This window comes from Leptonotus elevatus, chromosome 19 (assembly GCF_054856555.1).
Source record: "Leptonotus elevatus isolate MCC_2025b chromosome 19, RoL_Lele_1.0, whole genome shotgun sequence".
NCBI classification, from domain to species: Eukaryota; Metazoa; Chordata; class Actinopteri; order Syngnathiformes; family Syngnathidae; genus Leptonotus; species Leptonotus elevatus.
This window is the reverse complement of record NC_141257.1, coordinates 1,962,231-1,984,900: the sequence shown is the minus strand read 5'-3', so window position 1 is coordinate 1,984,900 and position 22,670 is coordinate 1,962,231. Positions and strand designations below refer to the sequence as shown.

The 22,670-nt window shown below is 43.9% G+C and overlaps 1 protein-coding gene across 5 annotated transcripts; it reads right to left on the bottom strand.

Moving 5' to 3' along the window:
• Positions 1-41: 41 nt before the first annotated feature.
• On the bottom strand, positions 42-22,651 carry LOC147157418 (uncharacterized). Of its 5 annotated transcripts, XM_086062193.1 has the most exons (35): positions 20,413-22,645; positions 18,419-18,487; positions 18,288-18,312; positions 18,192-18,209; positions 17,347-17,412; positions 17,111-17,247; positions 16,952-17,035; positions 16,821-16,878; positions 16,702-16,749; positions 16,536-16,604; positions 15,263-15,297; positions 14,793-14,861; positions 14,635-14,725; positions 14,486-14,539; positions 14,261-14,400; positions 13,931-14,050; positions 13,789-13,846; positions 13,663-13,704; positions 10,649-10,705; positions 10,414-10,562; positions 10,213-10,314; positions 10,098-10,146; positions 9,140-9,220; positions 7,118-8,260; positions 6,332-6,453; positions 6,131-6,241; positions 5,645-5,702; positions 5,423-5,527; positions 4,530-5,075; positions 4,397-4,459; positions 4,183-4,316; positions 3,972-4,106; positions 3,837-3,894; positions 3,702-3,758; positions 42-3,634 (listed from the first exon to the last, which is right to left on the bottom strand). In XM_086062193.1, the coding sequence occupies exons 1-35, from the start codon at positions 20,473-20,475 to the stop codon at positions 1,539-1,541; spliced, it is 6,312 nt and encodes a 2,103-aa protein (XP_085918319.1). In that variant the 5' UTR covers positions 20,476-22,645; the 3' UTR covers positions 42-1,538. The 5 variants fall into 5 exon arrangements, 4 of the variants coding, with proteins under 4 accessions (XP_085918319.1, XP_085918321.1, XP_085918320.1 ...); XM_086062195.1 differs by lacking the exon at positions 10,649-10,705; XM_086062194.1 differs by lacking the exon at positions 13,663-13,704.
• Between the last annotated feature and the right edge of the window lie 19 nt (positions 22,652-22,670).

Here is a 22,670-nt window from a genome sequence, read left to right as displayed (position 1 = left end):
GTTTTTAACATATTCCCAAAAATGCTTACAGAAATTGCTCGTTAAACCATCTGACCAAGGAGATTTATTTCCACTTATTATTCCAATATTTCTTTAGAAATTAAAACAGAGTAATTCTTGCAGGAGAACGCATTCTTTTTCACTTTTGCAAAATAGGAAAATTGACTTTAATAGAATCTCTCAGGCCCTTCGCATTTTAAGAAATAAAGGATGATTTACAACTGGAAAAATGACAACATAAAGCTCTATAGTATTTCCCCCTATCTAATACTATTAGTTTAGAACAATATTTTTTTCAAATATTACATTACAAATAAATTACTATAACAGTGATGCACATATTCAAGTCAGAATTTTTTTTAGGTACACAATCTAAGCATAAGTCATACTTAAATGTTTAGAAAAGTGACCAAACTCAACAAATACCATTTGTATGAATAACAATAACCCTGAGATAATATTGTAAATATAGAGCTTTTATAGGAGAGTACAATACTGTGCGCAAAAAAATTAAAATAATCTGAACAGTATGCAAATGTATTCTCCAATGGATCGATCGAATGCATAAGAAAACAAGGCACATATCGATAACATGTCATATTTCGTAAACAAATTCAAGACTATTTCCACCCGGTTGTCGTTAATGTGCCCCACATGACCTCTGAAGTACACGATCTTCCCTGCGGCCCTTTGCAGGAATCTTGAAGTGGATTCACCAAGTCCTTGCAGATTTTACAGTTCTTGCACAGCTTCCAAAAGGCATCCTTGTGGTGCACTCATTTTGAACTGGATGATGACTTGGCGGCGTTTCCCCTCCACCTTTCTCCCAAGGCGATGAACGGTGTCAACCACAGACTCCATCGGTGAAGCCCACCCTGGTGCAACCTTGGGACAGGATTCTCCACGATGGCGTCTCGGATGCGTTCCATCTTTTTCTTTCGGCTGAGGCAGAACCAAGACCTCCCCGCCAATCATTGGTCTCACCTGTTTTCTGGGATTGGTCATTACCTACTTCCTCAGCACAGGTGATGTCATCTTCAGTCAACAGCGCGTGGAAAAATTTGTATTTAAAAAGGTATTAATTGTACATGAAAAATAATGAAGTTACCAAATTCATTCTGGACAAACTATTGACTTTTTGCTGTCAAGTATCCCTGTAAAATGTAACGGATAAAAGTAAAAAGTTGTCAAAAAAAAAAGAAGTACAAAGTACTGATAAAAACTACTCAAGTAAAGTAACAAAGTATTTGTACTTTATTGCTTCCCATCTCTGGAATAAACTATATTCTCACATGGTGGTATTTTGCTATAATTCCAAAGAAACAAAACTTTATACACAAAAAAAACCTCAAGGAAAGTTACAATGGTATGCATAACATTTAAATATGCATTAAATATAAAATGTTAAACTGAAAAAAAAAAAAAAGAACACAACCAAGCAAATTCTTAAAAATTTTGAACAGTAGTGATTAACATATGTTTAAACATTGTCCTAACTAACAGTCAGTTCTTCTCCCTTTGTGAGAAGTGCGCCAGCGTCAACAACCGGGGTGGGACGAGCTGACGTTTCCTTGGCTGTTGACGGGTAAGAGCGCAACGGCGCCACCATAGTAGGCCATAGAAATCGGAACCAAGAAGGTTGCATCATTGGCCACGTTTGCGGCCGTTTGAAGCAACGTCCCTTGGTACTGCTGCTGCTGCTGCTGCTGCACGAGCCACTGCTGAGTATGCAGGTTAAGCCATCCCGCAGACGTTGTTGGATAGTATCCGCCGCCCATTGGCACTTGGTTTGCTGCCTGCGGGAGGTAAAACTGGAACGGGTAAGCCCGGCCTACGTTTTCGTTGGCAGGAGGCAAACTACTTGGTGCCCAGTTACCCGCGGCTGGCAAGAATGGCGTATACCTGGAATACCTGTTTGAGATGCGAGTAATCTGTTGACCAGGTCCCGAAGAACCGGTATTTGATGGCTGAGGCTGGCTGGGACCTGCAGTCGCCGCGGTGAGAGCATCACAGGTGCTCTTGACACCGTTTGTTATAACTGGTATTTGCATTGGCGTCGTACAAGTATTTGCGTTGCCTTGAGCCGTCACATTGTCCTGACTGGCGCTTGGGCAAATCGCATTCGCCGGCGGTTTGGCATCGGCGGCTTCTGACCAGTCAGGGTCACGGCGGGCGTCGGTGTTCGTCGACTTCTCCATCACGACGACTGACTTCCGGGGTGAGCTGCTCGATACGCGATCCGGCGCGACATGCTGGATCCCCGGCGTCGTCGATGGACTGATTCGGCAACTTTGCGAATCCTTTTGACGGTTGCTCTTCACGATTGCGGTGACGTGCCGCGCAGGGGTCATGTGACGCACTTTTGATGCCGAGTTGACGATGACGGCAGCAACACTGTCAACTGCCTTGGGTGAGCACCTATCAGATCCGGAGTTTCTATTTTCGCACACGGAGCCACCGTGACCCTCATCCACGAGGATCGCTGGAGGGCTAACACGAGTAGACTTTGCCAACGTGGCTTTCAATGACTTGCGTCTGCATTTGCTGGGCCGAGCGTCGCAGACTTGGGCCTTATTGGCGCAAATCCTGATCAGCTTGTCGAGAGACTCATGGGATGCTCTTTTCCTGGTGGGAATCGTTGGACTCGTCGTTGAAGGAGCAGCCCCTCTGGAGCGTGTCTGTTCTTTTAGCTGAAAACAAGATGCCACCTTGCTGGCTGCAAAAGTAGCGACTGGAGGTCTGCGCTCCGAGCGTGTCAAGTCGGCTTTCATTCGAGAACTTGGTGGCGTTTTGGAAACGCAGCCAGAGCTTTCAGGTGATCTGTTGTCCAAGAGCAAGGTTTCATCTCGGACTTGAGAAACAGGCGCCGTTTCTGAGCTCGGATCAAGTTCCTCTTTCACCTGGCAAATCTGTGGCACTTTCAACATGGACACAGCGGTTCGAGGCGAGCTCGGCTGATCGCCAAGGATTGGACTCACAGTTTTAGCAATTCCATAGACTTGTGACATCAGTTCAGGGTTCACTTGAAATCTAGGCTGATTCTCAGAAACGGAACCAGCAGGTTTAAGAGATTCAAACTCTGGAGGCTTCAGTTGAGCCTTCACATGAAAACTAGGCTGTTCCTCAGAAATGGGACCAGCAGTTGCATCAGATCTAGACTCTGGAGGCTTCAGGTCAGCCTTCACTTGAAAACTAGGCTGTTCCTCAGAAACTGGAGCGGCAGTTTCAGAAGATCTGGACTCTTGTGGCATTAGTTCAGCCTTCACTTGAAGTCTAGGCTGTTTCTCAGAAACAGCTTTAGGAGTTCCGGTGTCATGGAGCACAACTTCAGCCTGCTCCTGAGGTTTGGACTCTGAGAAAATCGGTTCAGTCTTGACATGAAAAATGGGACCGGGGATTTTGGGGACAGAGTCCAAGTTTTTGTGAGGCCTGCGCATCACCTGATCTTTCAATTGGAGGACAGGCGGCGTCCTGGAGACGGGACTGGGAATTGGCGGTTCTGCTTTAACAAGAGCGCTTCTGCGATTCTCCTGCAGACTTTTGTACGTGCTTGCTGGAGAAGCGGAAGGAGCACAATCAGCATTCTTACACAAATCCTTGTCTTGTCCACCCAGTTTCTTCGATGTCTGCTTTGCTTCAAAGACAGAAAAGTCCAGAATAAATACAATTTAAAAAAATGTCATCTAAAAGTATCGACCTACCACTTTGTTGCGCTGCCACAACAGGCTGACGGGTGGCACTCCGCAGCGTGTCGAGCGCTTTGAACGAGACGTTAACAGTTGATGACGGCTACAAGGCACTCACTCTCACAGCTCACATGTGACGTTCAACAATACCTTCTTTGAACGGCGCGTTCCAAACATACTCGTACAACTCTTGAGACAGGAATAAAACCTTTGCAAAAAAATAAAAATAAATAAATAAATCATTTAGCATGAGGATACGTTTGTGGTAGCGTGCTCAAGGGGTACCTTTGCGTCCATCTTTCGGGAATGCTCCCGCGCTGCGACCTTAATCACAAAATCGTTGAGGATATCCCATTTCATTTCGTCTAGTAGGTCCTCGTCGTACCAAAAGGAATCCATAAAATGAGGAAATGCTTTCAGCTGCAAGGAAAATGCATTTTAAGTTATAGCGTTGATTATTATGATTACTACGTGCGCAACAGTTAAATCCCCTTACCATGTATGCAAGCTGATGATCCACGCTCGGCATGTGCTGGCAGACGTCGCCCACGTTGAGTTTCTTGCTGCAGCTCTCGCACAAGTAGAACGAATTTTCAGACATCCCGCGACACTCGTACACAGATGCTAGACCTGGCTGGGCAATCGCTTCATCATTAGCAGCAGAGTTGCATATTGGGGGGTGGGTACCCGTGAGGGACGCTCCTACGCACCTATGACTGGCTGGTCGGACGGTCCCCTCACCCACAAAAAGGTGCTCAAGTTACTTGCATTTCCTGTCACAAAAAGCGGCATCAGTGCGTCACGTTGTCACAGCCACCTTTTGAGGTTATTAAGACAACCTACCTGAAAAAATTGGAACCTGAAAAATGCCTTTATTCAGACTGGACCGTCTCTCAATCTCGCATTTTACAAGCAGACTCTGTGGTTCTACGTTCGCAGACGCGGGAGGAGGCGGGTCGGGCCTTAACGGCGACAAAGTGCGTTGGTCCGGAGGCGAGGGCCCGTCGGAGTCTTCCAGACTAAACTCGACATGCTGAGGCTCGGGGTCCAATGGCACCGGTGGTGAAGGTTCGCTGAAATCAGACGGGTTCTCCTCCGTGACCTTTAAACCTGGATCACAAATCTTAGGGTCTGGTCCCACCAATACGGATGGCGAGGACTCATCAGCATCCTTTAAACCCGGATCTTCAGTCTGCGCTTCAGGGCTTATTGACACTGAGGGCTCAAAGCTTTGCAGGTTCTCGTCTGCTAACTTGAGACGAAGATCATCAAAGTCGTGCTTGTCAGCAATTTCTTTGCCACATTTGTATCCATGGCTGCTATGGGCAGCGGCCTCCGACTCAGCGGTTTGAGCAGCCGCAGGGCTCGCACGAGACTCCGCATCAAATCCTAAACAGAGAAAGATGACATAACAAAAAGGTGGTCATGAATGCCATATGCGAGAAATAAAACCACAGGAACCTTATATATTGGCTTTTATAAGTGGTTTTAAAAGTAACTAAAAAAACAAAACTTGAATGGCGATCAGTTAAAAACGAACACCTCTGCCGGTCAATGGTCAAACGTGGGAAACGGTGACCCCGACCAGGGAATTCTTTGGAAATGTCTTGGTGGTAATGATACAAAAAAAAAAAAAAACACAAGGTACAACTTAACTGCAATCCATTTTCCAACAACAAGTGCCACGTTAGTTCAGCCTTTCTCCCCAAGGTGTGTACATCACTAAATTCAATTACCATCTTCTGGGCTTGACGATCCTTGCAAGGAGACGAGGGAAGTGCGTCTGAAATGCACCAGAGTGTTGGATGTGGCCGGGAAGCGAGTCTCCAATCTCTGTAGAGCTACCGACAAAAAACAAAATGAGTATTTTGGTTTCCATCTACCATCCTCTGTACCCTCATCAGGGTCACGGATGAGCCAAGTTACTTTGTGTCTTCCCCCCCCCCCCCCCCATTTACCTTGGGCCACTGTAAGATTAGATAGGTCATTGTACTCCTCGGTGGTCACGTCTATTTCCTAGCACAAAGACAAGATAAAAGTCAAATTTCTCAAAAAGACAACAGACAAGGAGTGTATAGCTTTGTTGCCGCTAGTTTTTCGCAAAATAAATAAATACATTGTCTGGATGTATGAAGCAGCGGCCTTGGCACGATAGCTAAATCGCTTGTTATTCCCGAAGCAGTTCTGACACAAAGAGAGTGACCCTGTCCTTCCTACTGGCCTTTACTGGGCAGTGTCACATGATTACCGGAAATGAGAAAGTGTTTCCAGTCCACTTTTGCGAAATACTATTTCAACACGTCTCAAAAAAAAACACCTCATAAGAGGTTCCCGTGTTTCTAATGCCCAGTTTGCTTTTTGCAAATCAGAGGGTAATGGGAACACACCTTATTTCTCCTTTTGACACCCAAAATGTGTCGTATTTGGCTGAAACATGAACTCACCTGGATGTTCCGAAGTCCTAAACACTTCTCTACCTCGGCCATGCTGGATATCAACTTCTCCTGGTTGATGCCCATCAACCCCACGTCACTCAACTCCGGGAACCTCCGTTTCTGGATCGGGGATACAACGGCACAAAAACTGAACATACATCTCTGCCAGCGCTTAAATATTAGGTTATTTTCCAAAATGGAGGCGCATACCAGATAGTTGTACAAGTGAATGTCTTCTGTAAGGTGACTGGAGCTTTCCAATCTGATGTGGCACAGAGTGCAGTAGGACTGCTTCCTCCCATCGCTGTTTACTGCAACTATAAAGCTTAGGCCTAAAAAATAAATGCACAAGAAAATTCATCACACGGACTAAGCAGTGGAGTTTCCATCAAACGCCACCCATTTTTATTAGAATTGTCAAGAAATGCGAAAATAAAACTGAATGGAAATGCTAGGAAAAAAAAAAAAAAAAAAAAAGAGCCCAAAATTTTCCAACATATTTTTACACTTGTGGGTGGATTTTGAAGCGATGCAAAAAAAAGGAAAATGCAAATTTTGGCTATGGAAACAGGTTTTGCGAATAAACGCCGACAAGACCAGATACACGTGGCACGTTTTGACCGTATATCACGTCACACGTCACGTTTGTAGTCACAAAGCAATGGCGGGCGATAAAGTAAGGTATATTTGGGAGGACGACAAAACAGACATCTTTTTGGAATGAATTGACCTTACCGTAAACCACGCCCACATGACCTAAGAAAACCTTGCTGGTCTTCGTCTTCTTTTAAATTACTGGTGGATCCCATCTCTTAGATGGTGTATACCGCCACCTACAGCGGCGGAGTCAACTCTCAATATTGACAAAAGAATAAACGGATAGAAACGCCGCGAGTCCGTTTTGCTCATTGTCAGTAAATTCCCTTATAAAATTTGAAACAATTGGATGGAAACCCCGTTATTGTTAGAGAGATCGAGCTGAAGAAAAATACTCACCAACTTTGGAAACAGTCGTCTTAGCTTTGCCATGCGATAGTTTGGCCGCTGAGGTCGCCTGTCTGGCAGCACAAGGGTGGCTCTTTGAGGCCCGTGGTTCTGCATCAGCAAGGCTGTTCGCCTTCTTGTCTTCAGATTTTCTACATCTAAACGCTGTCGTCTCTGGTGCTCCACCCCGAGACTGGGCCCACGTTTTTAACGCGGCTTCTCTTTCGGTTCCAACTTCTGGCACTTTGGGCCCTAATGGTGGCTTGGCGGATGCAGGTTCAGGGCTGGAATCGGATGCTATAAACTCGGAGCTTGAGACAGGTGCGGCGGACCCGGCCGTAATGGCAGAGGCGGTTGCGCCGTGAACGGTAGTCGGTGCTGCGGGTTTGGTGACGGTTGCACCACGGATGGCGTTCCCGTTCGTTCCCGTGGGCTTGGAGGTGGCGGCTTGGGGTTTTTGAGTACCGGGGGCGGTTGCACCGTCGACGACGGTCGGCGTAGGCTTGGCAGCGGTTGCAGGCGTGGTGCAAAAGATTGCAGCATGGTGGACGGCAGCAGTCGTCGCCATTGGCCTGATGGGAGCTGAAGGTGCGGTAGCTGCGGAGATTGTAGCGCCATGGCTGACCGTCGCCATTGTGGATTTCGCGCTGCTTGCCGCAACTCCTGAGGATGTTTTAGCACAACCGCTAGCAGGTGCGGTGGACTTTGTGGTGGTTGGAGACGTTGTTGAAACGTCCCCGCAATTTGTGTCACGGACACTAGGCGCTGTCAATCTCTTGGCTCGGTAACTATTGGCAGAGGGCGATGTGAACTTTGTTGCTGCGACGCTACAGGAGGAGGTCGTAGTTGTCACCGTCCTGATCTTTGTCGCGCAGCTGGTGCTGGGTGCAGTGAATTGAGCGCTTGCAACCGTAGGGCTAACATCTGCGCAGAGGTTTTGGGGTTTGGAGGGGCTTTCAATCGTCTGTTCAATATTCTCACATTTTATCTTTGGCTTTTCTTCATGTGGCGCCATCTCTGTGGAGCTCCCTTTTTTAATGCTCATCTCCTCGTCCAGAGCATCCCTCAGCCTCTTCCGCCCCCTTTCCTCATTTGCGGGCGTCGCAGAATAACCACTCCTTTCTTGTGTTGGTGAACTCGCAGTTTCTTTGGGGGCTTGAACACAGTTAAAAAGCCCTCCATTAGTTCTGGCAATCAGAAAAGTTTACCTTTTTTTCCCCCCACAGAGCTGTCAAACAATTACATCTTTTAATCAGATTAACTCATTTGCTCCCAAAATCGTATAAACACGCTCAATTCTAAATATTGCCATGGTCCCAAAAACGTATTCATAGGTTTTTTTTATTTAATGTTTTATGCTAGACCATCCAGAAGGCTTTTGATGCAGCTTCTGACCTGAAGAGGTCGCATAAAGCAATGGTAGTTATCACAAAAAATGGCCAGTAGGTGACAGCAGCGTATAAGAGATCATTTTTTTTGATCCACTGCACACTCATCCTGGTGAGTTAATTCTTGCATAATTCAAAATGGAAAAAAATGAACCCACTATTTTGACATGAACAAATATTCTGAATGCATACAAAAACATTTATTAAAAGCTTTACTTTAATGCATGTACTTAATGTTTATTGCTCCAACACAACCTGTGCTACTTTTAACGTTGCCATCCGCTGTCAGCTTTAAGTATCATCTGCGATCAAAATTAATAGTGTGATTAATCTGCGTAATTACGTGATTAATGTGATATTTATTTTGGGATTAATTATTTAGTTAACGCTTTAACTTTGACAGCACTACTTTTAGTTTAAACCCAGTGTGTCAATCATCTCAGCCATCAAACAATGAAAAGCACCGCATTTGGGACAAAAACTATTCCATTATTGTTTAGACAATACTGGAAAGACATAAGTATAAGACACCTTAGGCCTTTAAGACAAAACTGGGTTCTGACTTTGACAAGGAGATCAAAAAACCCGACACACACCCAACATGAAAACCTCCACAAACGTTTTTTTTTTTTTTTTGTTGGCTTACCCAACTGTGCTTGAGGTAGGACGATGGGGATAAGCGAACATTTGCTGCTCCTCCTCTTTGCTGTACTCAAGATAAGTTTCACTGGCAAGCAAATGGTGGAAGAACATGTCAAAAAAAAAAAAAGGTGTACATATCTCCAAATATTTGTTTTGAGGGTTTAGTCTCCTTTATACGACGGCATTAGGGCCACGTATAAATATATCTTTTTTTTTTCTTTTTTAGAGGGCAGGGGCAATATTCTGAGAAAAAACTCAGTAACTTACGAGAAATACACGTAGCGTACTACTCGGATGTTTGTGCCAATTCTTTTCGATCGGGTTTTCAAATAAGGAAATAGTAATGGCTTTAACCAGATGTTAATCATTCGCACTTTGAAGCGTTGGGTACTGTTCAGCAACAAAGACGCCTTGCTTTGCAAAGGTCCACACTCTTGAGGATCAAACATTTAAGTTAATTTGTTACAAATATTTACTTGTACATTTGTTTCCAGAATTATTATTTACACACTCAATTCATTTTGGTATTTTTTTGTACAAGTAACTAAGTTGATGTGTCGAATCTGCTGCTCTGTCATTCGCTTGCATTCACCTAAAGTATGCTAGCTTTTGATTGGTTAGTGTTAGTCAGCTGATGGGGGATCAAGAAGTGTTGTCCCTCTAGCTGCGGTGAATGACGAGTAAAGTTTAAATTTAAAAATTAATCCGTCTCCATCTCCATTTTTATTTTATAAACAGTGTCCCATTAACCACCAACGAATCCTCACATTAGATAAGATTATAGCTACGCTACGTGTATTTCTCATAAATTGCTGAGTTTTTTCTCTCTGAATATTGCCCCCACCCTCTTAAAAAAAAAAAAAAAAAAAAAAAGATTATTTATGCGCCGCCGTAGCGGTTTTCCCAAAAGGACAAATTGCCACCCGAAACATCACTTTTGGAATTTGAACACTAATAATCACCTTTGGCGTAGCTGCAATGTTCCTCGACAAGCTTATCCAACTTGATTTTCTGCGGAGAAGGCAAGAGTTAGTCGAAGACGTGTCATCCCGGTTCCTAAAGTTTGCTTCGTCGTACCTGTATATACGATACGCTGTGAATACGTGCAGCCTGGGTTGCCAGGTCAAGTAAAACCTCCGCACCACAATCGGCGGTCAGCGAGCCGGGATGGAATCGCTCCTTGAGCGGAAAACCCACCACCAAAAATCGCCGTTCAATCCAAATCAGATTTTGTTTTCGACATCGGGAGCGAGCGAGCGAGCGAGCGAGCGCACTTACAAGAAACGTGGTGACGTGTTGCCAGCTGAACGCGTGCGCGCAGCCCTCCTCGTTCGACAGCCGCCTTTCACACAGCAGGCACAGAAACGATTCATACGTGGAGTTGTTGGCTGCGTTGCGGGCGTCGTGCGACGCCATAAAATTGCGCCCTGCGATGAAAAAAAAAAAAAAGAGAGTTCAGACCACCCAGGGAGGGAAAAACAACTCTCGATTTTGTCACTGCTCCTTTACTCACCCAAAAGTGGGTAAGTGTTGTGTTCGTGGAATCGGCTGAAAGTTCGGCACGGCGGTACTGATGACAAGTAACAAGTAGTTAATTATCCATCGCAGACCAGTTCTGTATCGTTTGCAAACAGCCAATGCGAAAATGACATCGCTGCAATTCAACAGCAACAGCCTGACAACATTCCGATTCGGCAAATCTTCTGACGGAACCGTAGAACTGCCGTTTTTTTTTGTGTGTGCTTCTTCTCATGTCAGATGAAATGCATCAAAGAGGAGGGAGGTCGCGTAAGGGATTTGGGAGTTCAAACCGACACTGCGGCTTTACACATTGAGATAATAGGGCTAATGTCAAATTTTACAGTCCCTGAAGTGGAACACGGCAGATTGTGACGAAAGCCCGTTTGCGCCTTTTGCGTAAATGTCCGGCCGCACATCGCGCAGAGAAGAGCGCCATCGCTCACAGCCCGGTGCTGCGCGCACGTCACCAATTCTTGTACGTAGGGCGTAGCATGGCTCCTGATTGGTCCGTTTAGTCACATGCTGCGATGGCTTTCCCCGGATAAGTTCAGCGAAGGCAACAGTGTTTGTAAGTGGAAAACAAAAAACGGTTTGCTAAGCGCGTAGCGCGTTGCGTTTTGGTTTGGTTACGGTCGACAGCAACTATTGCAAATTGTCACTAAATAATTATTAGCTCGCCGTTTGGCCTGATCACTGCTCAAATGTTACAATATGCGTTTTGTATGATGCAAGCTCGAGGCGTTGTCAGGGCAGGACTGGCAGAAGAAAAAAAATTGGCCCAGGCATTTTGACTTAAGCCCGCCGGTCCGTCCCAGTCTGACTTCTGACCCGCCCCTGCCTAACATGTAGTTCTGCCACTAATATTTATGTTGGATTTAGTTTGCCAACTATATTCTAAAAGGATTAATGGACTAGTCCCGTCTCTTGGTTGTAAAACGGAGGAAAATAATTAAAAAGCACTGCATCGGCCCAAAAAGACGCCGGCCCACCGGGCAGCTGCCGCGTATGACAGATGGCCAGTCCGGCGGCCCTGAGCAATATAAAGACACACAAATGGCAGCCAATGTTTTTTTTTCTCCGCTTCCTTGTTCCGAAAATGGCCATGAAATGCAGAGGAATCTCCGCCCTGCGGCGTCCTAGCCGATAGCAACCGTAGCGACACCCCCGACCGACGTCGCCGCAATGTCCCACTTTAGCGAGTTATGATCCCGCTCGATTCGTAGTATCCATTGTTGAGTGCACTACCAAAATGGCTTCCGTTTGGCAAATTCATGGTTGACTTCATACGGCCCATATTATAAATGTTTTAGAAGCGACTTGATGAAAATGGCCCGTGCGTTGCAATGACCGATATCAAAACTTGGATCTTTTGCTTTCCCGTGGCAGAGGCCGAGATCCCCGCCCGCCATCTGGCAAAGAAAGCAAGCAAAGCGTGGCGGCCATGCACAATTTTAGAATATCAGGCTGTCAATACATTTTTTACGTGCTACAAGCAATTAGCTACCACCCCAAGCCATGCACATGCACTAACGTTAAATGTGAAAATTAGCAGCGAGTCATCACATACAGGTACCAATATTCAGGCATGAAACCACTTCAGTTCATATTTCCTAATTGACAAAAGTTTCCGACAAAGTTCATAGTTCCAAACGTGAACTAGTTCACAATTCAAGCCTTTTGCCCCCCCCCCCCCCCCAATTCATTTTCTTCATCATATTTTTCCAATCTTGGGACTTAGTAGACTAACATGGGACCTCAATTGTATTTTGTGCCATGCAGAATTATTATTTTTTTTGGATATTTGAAAAATTCCTTGAAAATTTAACGTGAAGTGCTTACCTGTGTGTGTGCGTGTGCGTTTTGAAATGAATTAATTAATTATAAATGTTTGATTTATAATATTACTAATTAGAAGTGGACAAAATTGCTTTCATTTACTCAGTATGTCTCTGTGGGGAATTTAAGGTGAAGAGGGGGTTTTTTCCTCTTCACAGTACTGAGAGCAGAGCGAATATGTTAATTAGATCTCTTTGTTTAAACGAGGCGTCAGGTCTGCTTTGAAAAGCAAACTCAAATTCTTATCTGATCTTCGCAAAACATCATTGTGGTCCGGGGGGAAGGGACATCTAGGTCTGCTCTGAAAACAACATCATTGCAGGAGGGGGACGTTTGGTGAGCGTATTGATGTATCATGTGACCGTCTGGGAAGGAGAAGAACGGCCCAGGATTGGACGAAGACGACGGGGAGGGGTTTGAAGAATCTGGGGGAGGATACTGGTGATTTGCTCAGGGGAAAAAAACGACACACATGCCCGGGGAAAATGGCGGCGTTTGGCTGCAACTCCATGTGTCCATAAGCTTATGTAAAATAAATCCTGATTTCACCGCTCTCATTGTGTGAGTTTGATAAGCAACATTGTGAACACAGGAAAACATCAAATTGTTTTTCTAACAGTGTTTGTGTGTGTGAATATTCGTTATTTGATCACTCCTGAAGTCGATGCTAATTGCGTTAGCATTTGACTTGGATCCTCCAAGCCCTTTAGCATTAGCGCTAGCGATGCTTTATAAATAAAAGCAAGTGTTGCATTTGAATAAATGTTGCAATATAAAAGTGTAAGTTGCCAGAGTGGTTTTTAGAAGCTTTTGACCGACAACTCTCTGTCTTCCTCGCGAGTGAGGAAACCCCAAGAGTCTTGTCTTCTCATCCTTGTGTCTCTGTGTATTTTAAATGTCTTAGGTGGTGTGAACCTGACAATAAACAAAGTGTGTCATTATTCATGCTGTGTTTTGCAGTAAACTCCAACTGGGGTGTCATTAAAGCTCGTTTATGACGTCAAAATGAGCTCGTTCACGCACTACGTCACCCCCTGAAAATGTTCCTGATCGAGCTGCACGTAGATCACCTAAAATGCTTTCGAAACGATCAATCTGGCTGAAAGATGATTTTCATGCTTGAACATCTCAATCGTGCACTAAAATGGAGGCGAGGCAATACGAGTTTACCGTTGCGTTTTAAGACGTGGTGGGGTTTTAGCCTGTCCATCACTGCGGACACATCGATGAATTCGAGAGAGACGTAAAGCAGCAGGGAATTGTTTCGTTCGTTAGGAGTTCATTTCAGATACCGACCTTTCTGGTAACTTGGCGGACTAATGCTATTTAACACAGAGCTGGGCAAATCCATCACCTGGGAAAAGGGAGGGAAACAAATGCAAATCTCTCTCGAGAAACACGTCACGTCTTGGTTTTGAAGCACATTCACCGTCTTTACCTTAATAACCACATGACTCCGCCATCTTTCCTTCTCCTCCGCATCCACTTCCGCCTGCAATAACTTCAGCCCGGGAACTTGCTTCCAACCAAACGGCAGCCGCCAGGGATTCAGATACAACTAGGAGATGACATTTGCATTTGTTTTGATTTGTATATTTTGAAAAAAAATTAGTTTAGTGACCGATTGCTTTCGACGATATCCACGCCACCTGCTACCGACAAACTGATAATTGACTGTATAACGTCTTTGACATAGAAACCATGCAAAATTGCCGCATCGCGACGCGAGCCCGGCGGTCCCCCGATGAGATCAAAACGAAAAGCTGACCAGCGTTTGCAGGAGGTGCCCGTGCGTGCTCAAATGCTCTTTCAGCGACGTCTTCGGAAAAGCGTCCTGGCAAGCACAACAGACGCAAATGGCCTCGGACATGGCCTGCGAGCTGTGACAGAAGACCATCATGGACGCCCCTATTTAATAAAAAAAGATGAACGGCAACGTTATCGCACAAGTTTTATGGCCAAAGCGGCCGGAGACGCCGATTTGATTCATCACCTGGCGCTGAGAACTCCTCCATTTGATTGAATATATCGTGCTCGAGTATGGATCCTAAAAAAAAAAAAAAGGACAAAAGCGTGTATTGAAACTTTTAAAGCAAGCGGCTTGAAAGTGACGTTCTCACGGTGCTCGGAAACTTTGCGCACTTTCAGCCACGGCCGCGTTGTGGTCGCAGTCTTGCATTTGTCCCGCGTCAGCCGAGTTCACGTTATCGTGGCTAAAGATGGTCGTCATCATCTGGAATAAAAACTCTTAATGATGACATCGTATAGCATATGATGCAACGTAAAAAGTGTAGACGCACCATTTTGTGCTTCTCATTTTGCTCGTGCTGGAGATATTCCTGCGGCGTGTCCAACTGGATATTGCAGTTCTGAGAATTATGGAGAATTGTCATATTTTCCAAAATTTGGTAAACGTACAAATAGCCCCATTTCACTGCACGGTACTTAACCTGGCTGGTAACCTAGTACACTACTGCTGGTCACTCATGTTCAGGCAGATCATGGGAGTAGTAGGCAAACTTCCTAGAAATGCTAAAATTTAGCATACTCCATAAACTACACAAAAATTTAAATAAAATAAAAATCCGTTTCCTTAGGATGGCCCTCACCCTCCATTGTTGTTAACCAGCAAAAGTTGCATTCCAACTGATATTTTTTTAATGGTTGCTCCAGTCAATAAAACAATATAATGCTACTCGCCAAACTGCGTACCGTGCAGTGGAAAAGCAAAAAAGTTCCAAAAGATGAAAATGTGCTTTTCTTTTTTTACCTGACAACATATTTTGTACGACTTCTCAGCTGCACCTACCAGAGAAAATAAAGCAATTGATTCCACACTAATAGATGTAAATGCTTTCATCAACAAAACGCAGCGACAATACCGATGATCTCCGTTCAACTGGACCTTGAAGATCTTCGGATCTTTGAAATAAGCCCCACAGTATCATGACTTGTTTTTTCCCCCCAAAACCCCCGCACTGATTCATGTGTGTATCTGAATCTATTGTTCTTATTTTCCTGCGTTGCTCGTGGTGTTTTCAGGGCTGTAAGTAAAAAAAATTAATAAATCCTGAGCGTGAACTTTTTCCGGGGAGCGGTGGTGCCGATTTGTTGTTTGGCCGACATCAAGCCATTACTATTTGGTTTGTCGCCGTGGATGGACTGGCCATTTGGGAAACTCATGAAACTCCCGATGGCCAGTCCTTCTCAAATGTCAGCTCATCTCTTTTTTTTTATTTTATCCATTTATATTATATATAGGACAGTATAGAACTGCAGGTTGCAGTCCCCTCTAGTGCTGCAGCTATCGAATATTTTGGTATTCATTTATATTAAATAATCAGGTATTTGAATTAAATTATATTTCCACTTAATAATGAACGACCAACTCTTATTTCTAGATAATCCACTTTTTTTTTTTATTGTGTTTAAACTCATTCACTCCCAGCAATTTTAACTGAAGCAACCCCCTTCACTCCCGGCTGTTTTACTGGATTTCGACTTATTTTTTATTTGCAAGGCCCATCGAATATTGTGTTCTATTGCTGTCAAAACATGGAACCCACCAAAAGAAAGATTGGAGTCTCTTCTTTTATATATAGTTCATGGCGGCAATATGAATGGCGCACACGCACAATCCGCAAGACGAGTCAAGTCATCCCGTTGTGCCGCGACGAGCGAAACGCTCCCGGCAACAACTTCAAAATAAAAGCGTTTCTTGGCATTGCACTCCACATATTACTTGGTACGGGGAGGTTTATTTTGAAGTTGGCCTTGTCGTGTCAAATATTCCCGGTTTACTTCGTTGGATTTGTCATTGCACCGTTTCTATACAAGACCAGGCCTACTCTGCCTCTGATTGGCTCGTGGCTCTTATGCCGGAAATCTGGCACTGTGCCGGAGTACTTTCAGCCCTGTGTTTTTCGGATGGCAAGTATTTAAGTGTGAGAAGACAGAAGAACCCAAGACGGAAGGAAGAAGCCATGCTTTCCTCACAAACAATATTCAATTGTGCCTTTCATTTTTTAACGCCATTTACTCACTCAGGACGGGCCAGATGTTTTTGGTCTCTTCTCGGTCCTCTTTACTCATCGCTGCGTTAAGTTCACGACCTATCAGCACGAGGGGAGGACAGCGAGACAAACGTCAGGCTCCAGAGCTTCCTCTCAAGCTATTTTAGACAAGATTCCGTTTCAGTGAACATCTAACCTCCAAGCAGCGGGGGGAGCTTTTCGTACGCACTGAGGGCGAGCATCACTGGCGGCAAGAAGCATATTCTGGTTGTATACGAATTTATATTAGTCGACGATAAGAGGCGGCTTGCATACCTTGGACGTAGTTTAAGGATTCGCACATGGAAATAAGCCTGCAAGGCAAATTTAAAACCTAAACAGACAAAAAAGAAAGGACGATATTGTCAGTATATGCAAACGACTTTTGATTACCATCAGCGACAAACCTCAAGCGCGCCAACCCTGCTGACATTCAAACGCTTGCGCTTCTTTCGCTTTCTCGGAGTGATCCTATTTCTGTCTGCAAAGCTCTAAAAGACACGTGGGAGGCCATTTGTATACAAAAAAAAAAGGTAGGCTCATTCGAAAAGGAATGCTGGACTTACGTAGTAGCTGCATTCATGGGGACTGGAGGTGAGGTGCTGCATTATCTCGCGGTCCGGCACGATTTCCTTGCACGCGTGGCACAGATATACGACTTCCCCTACTCCCAAAGTAAAACAGACCGTCAGCAGTTGCAGTCCTAGGAGAAGTTCTCGTGGTTAGCCATCATCGAAGCAAAGGCCACTTTTTCTCATAAAAAAAAAAGGGGGACTACAATGTCATGAAACGGTTTTCAAACCTAAAAGGTTCTGCTGTACGCTCAATTGGATGTCTCTGTCCATAATGATGATGCGGGGGAACTTGCCTGCAGGGGGGAAAAAAATAAATAAAAATGGGAGTGACTGATGACCATTTAAAATCATCACGTCAGAGGCTACGTTCACACTGCTGGTGTCTTAATGCTCAAATTGGATTTTGGGGGGTCAAATTCAATTTGTGTAATCGCTCACATTACATATTGATTGCGACCTCGGCCTGTCTGTAGTGTGAACCAAAGCCCCCCCCCCAAAATCCAGATACATGTCACATTTGGGCAAAAAGTTCCATTTGGGTCACATTTGCCTGCAGTGTGAACGTATTTCTCAGATTTGTCCATCTGTACTTTGCTGGCCAGAATGATAACTCACCTGTGCATATTGCTTCAAATATAGGCAGAGAACTGTTCCTTAATAAAAATGGACCTGGCTATAACTCTTCAACTATTGCTAGGTTATTTTGTCCAGACTACCGTGCTTCATTCGCAGACAGCAGTCAGATTGGACTCTCAATTTGCCAATTTCATGTTTTGACCATAGACATAGAGAGAGAGAGAGACAGAGACAGAGAGACATAGAGAGACAGAGACAGAGATAGACAGAGAGAGAGAGAGACAGAGACAGAGACAGAGAGAGACAAAGACATAGAGACATAGAGACATAGAGAGAGAGAGACAGAGACATAGAGAGAGACATAGAGAGAGAGAGACAGAGACAGAGACATAGAGAGAGAGAGACAGAGACAGAGACAGAGACAGAGAGACAGAGACAGAGACAGAGACAGAGAGAGACAGAGACAGAGAAAAAAAAAAAAAAGAAGATGGCTTACCGGTAACTGATAAGAACTCTGAAGCACAGAAAATAAGTGGTTAGAACGGTAGCTTGAACATGAACGGAGATGACTCCACCAGCAAAAATACCCTACCTGTCTGAAATACTTGTTTCATTTTCTGGAATGATTAAAAAATAAAGGGGGGGGGGGGGGGGGGTAGAGGGGGGGGGCAAAGTCAACTTGCGAATTTTGAACTGGAATGTCAAATGAACGTCAATGCCAACCTCTTGATGCGCTTTCGAATATATGTGACGCTTGAACTCTGCAAATATTTTGCATTGGGTGAGGCACACCTGCAACCCAAAAAAATGGCAACATGACAAGTTGTTTTGCATTTACACGCTCTCACTTTTTGCTAGCCTTGAATCACATTGGAAAGGAACAACTCTCTTATCACAATCTGTCCACCAGGCCACATTAGCATCATGGAGCAACTTTAATTACTGGTAAAAAAAACACATACTCATCAAGGAGGTTTACATTGACAAACATACAGTGTGTATATATATATATATATATATATATATATATATATATATATATATATATATATATATATATATATACACATATACACATATACACATATATATATATATATATATATATATATATATACATATACATATATATATACATACATATATATACACATACATACACATACATACATATACATACACATACACATACATACATATACACACATTACACAAAAACCCAAATTAAAATATATGACATTTAGTTCAGCCTTGCATTGCTAAGAACTTCAAATTGATTTACTTGGAACATTTGAAAATCACCGACCTTGAAAACGCACGATAAAAAGATTTGCTTTACTCGTTTCTCATCGTCTACTCTCTCTCTGCTCAAAATCATACACAAGTGCTCAAGGCCAAAGTGTGGAGACAGACGCCTACATCTTTCATGCCTTATCAGTCCCACATCAGGAAATGGCAGCTGTGGGGTGATACCAGAGTCAAAAGCACCACCCGGAGCACATCCACATCTCACCCCCCCCCCCCCCCCAATGATCTGATCCTTCATTCTAACTTCATTTCATTGTAAGACTCTGTAAAGTGAAACCATAAATTTGTTTCTATATACACGCACGCGCACACACACGTGTTGAAAATAAATTGCTAGTTGTACAAAGACTGAGAAGTGGCCTCAGGCACGAGTCGTCGTCCTCCTCAACGACTGACAGCCGTCGTCATGCTCGGGTGTTGTGGCCCCTCTCATTGCAAATTTGTAAAACACCAAATTTCAAATACCCACAGTTACATGTCATCATCACAATGGCATCCCTTGTGACAATGGGTGCAAACGTTGCCCACAATTACAATTGTAAATACATTTAATGATGCTCCTGGGGGGGATAAAATAAAATAAAAGCACTCAATAAAACTCAGAAGACTCCAGATACACTTTTAAAGTAAACAACGTATGGGCTACATCTTCTTAAAATATGTTTCTAAATCCAGATGACTTTTTTGGTTGCAACCACTTGATGAAATAAAATGGAGTAAATTCAACACACAATTTTTTTAAGTGTAATTAAAATACATTTTCTGCTTATCCATTATCAACATTTTTTGCATGTTTTCATCGTAATAGAAAATGACATCCTTTATAACAATCATTACATATCTTTCAAAAAAAAAAATCCAAATGAATCACATCCAGTTCATACCACCACACACAAAAAAATAAAAAAATAAATAAATTAATTAAAAAAAAAAAATCACAATATTCTTATACTATCTAGAAGGGCGATACCACACAGTTTCCAGCAAACGGTTCAACCGGAGTTGACCGGACATGCAGAGATACATTCAAGGACACAAAACAAAAACCCATTTGAGGAACAGAGGAGGTTATGCAGTCGTGAATGCACCTGGCAGAAATTGCGATAACACTCATGGCGAGGACATATCCACAAAACAAAGCTCTACTGAGGAAATTAAAACAGTTATGACTAAAAATCTGGGCAGAAGACCCTCTTCAGAACAAACTCACCATCACAGCCCACTACGGGACATTGGACAAGAACTGCAAAGAGCTAAAACACGCGCCATTAACAGTTTCTTCTTCAAAAATGTTAGTTAGCAAAATCGCGCACGGGCAGTTAGCTAGCATCATCTTCTAAAATTAACAGTCCTAGTCTCCAATTAAAAACAAAAAATATCAAATATCCTTGTTGAGTGCAAACACTTACCTGACAAGCTAAACCGTCGCTCCATTTGTTAGACCCGAAATATTGGTTAAAAAACGCGGCCATTGTAGAGGAAAATAGTCTGCGTCGAATTCAGTCGTAAAATGGAGGACAAAACGGGCTCTTCCCAAAAGTATGGCAGTCGAGCAGATGTGATTTATGGAACTTCAAACACGTGTGCGGGTCTGCTTAATAAAGAGGGATTAAGGCTGTGCCGCGCCCCCTCCTCCTCGTGCGCACAGATGATTGGCCGGAAAAAGTTTTAGGGGCGGGGCGTGGACATATTTATGGTCCTTTATTTGATCCGATTGTATTATTTTTTAAAAGCAGCATGATGTAATTCGAAGTCACTGTACTTTCTCTAGAAAATACAAAAAGGAAAACACCACCTGTACGTAGTGTGGCACTGTTAGCTTGTTGTTCAATATATTATCATTTTTAGTTTAGGCTGATGCATTGTATTATCATTCTCAGCAACGTATTCCGAGAAAAACGCAGTAACAATGATTCACCTTATTTAACAAGTACTGTGCAATAAGCTGTGGATAAAAGATGAACTGGGGTCATGTTGAGGTCACATAGCCCGTGCAGTCGGCTACCACACAACATTTGCAAGTTGAGACAAATTTCAGAACCTCTTCAGGGCGATGAAGACAGTGATGATGAACTGGAATCAGAACCGTCTTTATTGGCCAGGATTTTGTTTCCGCATGATAAGTTGAGCTCCACGAGATATCGCAGTAACAATAAGCAACTACGACATACAACGACACGACACATAAAGAGCCTTTACGACACCACGAATGGTACCCTTACATTACGTAATACTTGTCGTGTAACATGCATGACATGACATGACATGAACGACGTATCATCACGTTCGAGGGGGTTATCAGAAATGTGTCTCAAAACTCGCTGAACCTTTAAAAGTTACTATGGCTTCATTTAGATTAAGAAACAAGCCCGAGGGGGTTTCACAAAACCACCTGAATTTATTTAGGTCTTAACAAGTGCAACCGATCATTTAGAGAAGGAGCCGCTGTAAAAAGGGGCGTGTCTTCCTTATTTGGAAAAGGTTCATTTGAAGCGAGACCGGGCTGGCGCTCTAAAACTGGGGCGGCGGGAACCTAAACGAATCCTTCTCGAAGCCCCCGTCGACTCCTTGGTTTCGACCGTGTTACTGCGGGTGGAGATAAAGGGGAGCTCGAACCCGAGGGTAAGGTATTTCTTGTCCATCAGTTGGACGTATATAAGGGATGGAGCGACCCCATTTGGGCTATTTATATATATGAGCCAATTTGAAGGCGTCAGCGGAGTTTTCCTTTGGATGGTATGCCGAGAAACGTTTCTTGGGAGGAGCAATATGGCGGCCTCGCGACTTCAAAAGTCTTGGCCTATCGGCTATCCAGTATTCAGATCAGCGTTTATGTTACACATTTCTTTAAAAAAAAAAAAAAAAAAAACACCTTTAGACAAATGTTATATTTATTCTAGTGACATGGCATTGAATTAGTTCTGAAAATATAACAAAAACAGTAACGCAATTCACACAAAAAAAAACACAAGTCATCAGTCATTGCACCTATTGCATGCTTGGTCTGACACGCCCACATGTGCCCGGGCGGGACCACCCTACGCGGAGAAAAAAGGGCCCCCTCGGAACGTAAAAACTCCATCGCCTATAACGATCAACTAATATCCTATCGTCATTCATACACGGCGCACACACACGAATAGTAAAAACGGACAAAATGAAAACAAACAGAAAAATCAACAACAAATCCAAATGACTTTCATGGCAGCTCCCCAAACTAAAAGATGAATGGAGTGACTTGATCACTTTTGCGCCGCATGGTACCAGCTTGGCTCCGTACGGCCAACTATAATATTTGAGCATTATGTCGTGATGTTTGTGTCACGCTTGAGTTCGGGCTACTTCAGATTACCCCGGGAACTTCCAGGTGGGACAGTACAGCGATTTCCACCTAAGGCGGCGGGAACTAAAACTGTAATAAGCTGAGCCAAGTAGGTACCGTGTCGTGGAAAAGAGACAATAGTGGAAGAGGCTTGGTTATCTCTCACGCACGCACGCACGCACGCACGCACGCACGCACGCACGCACGCACGCACACGCACGCACGCACGCACGCACGCACACACACACACACACACACACACACACACACACACACACACACACACACACACACACACACACACACACACACACACACACACACACACACACACACACACACACA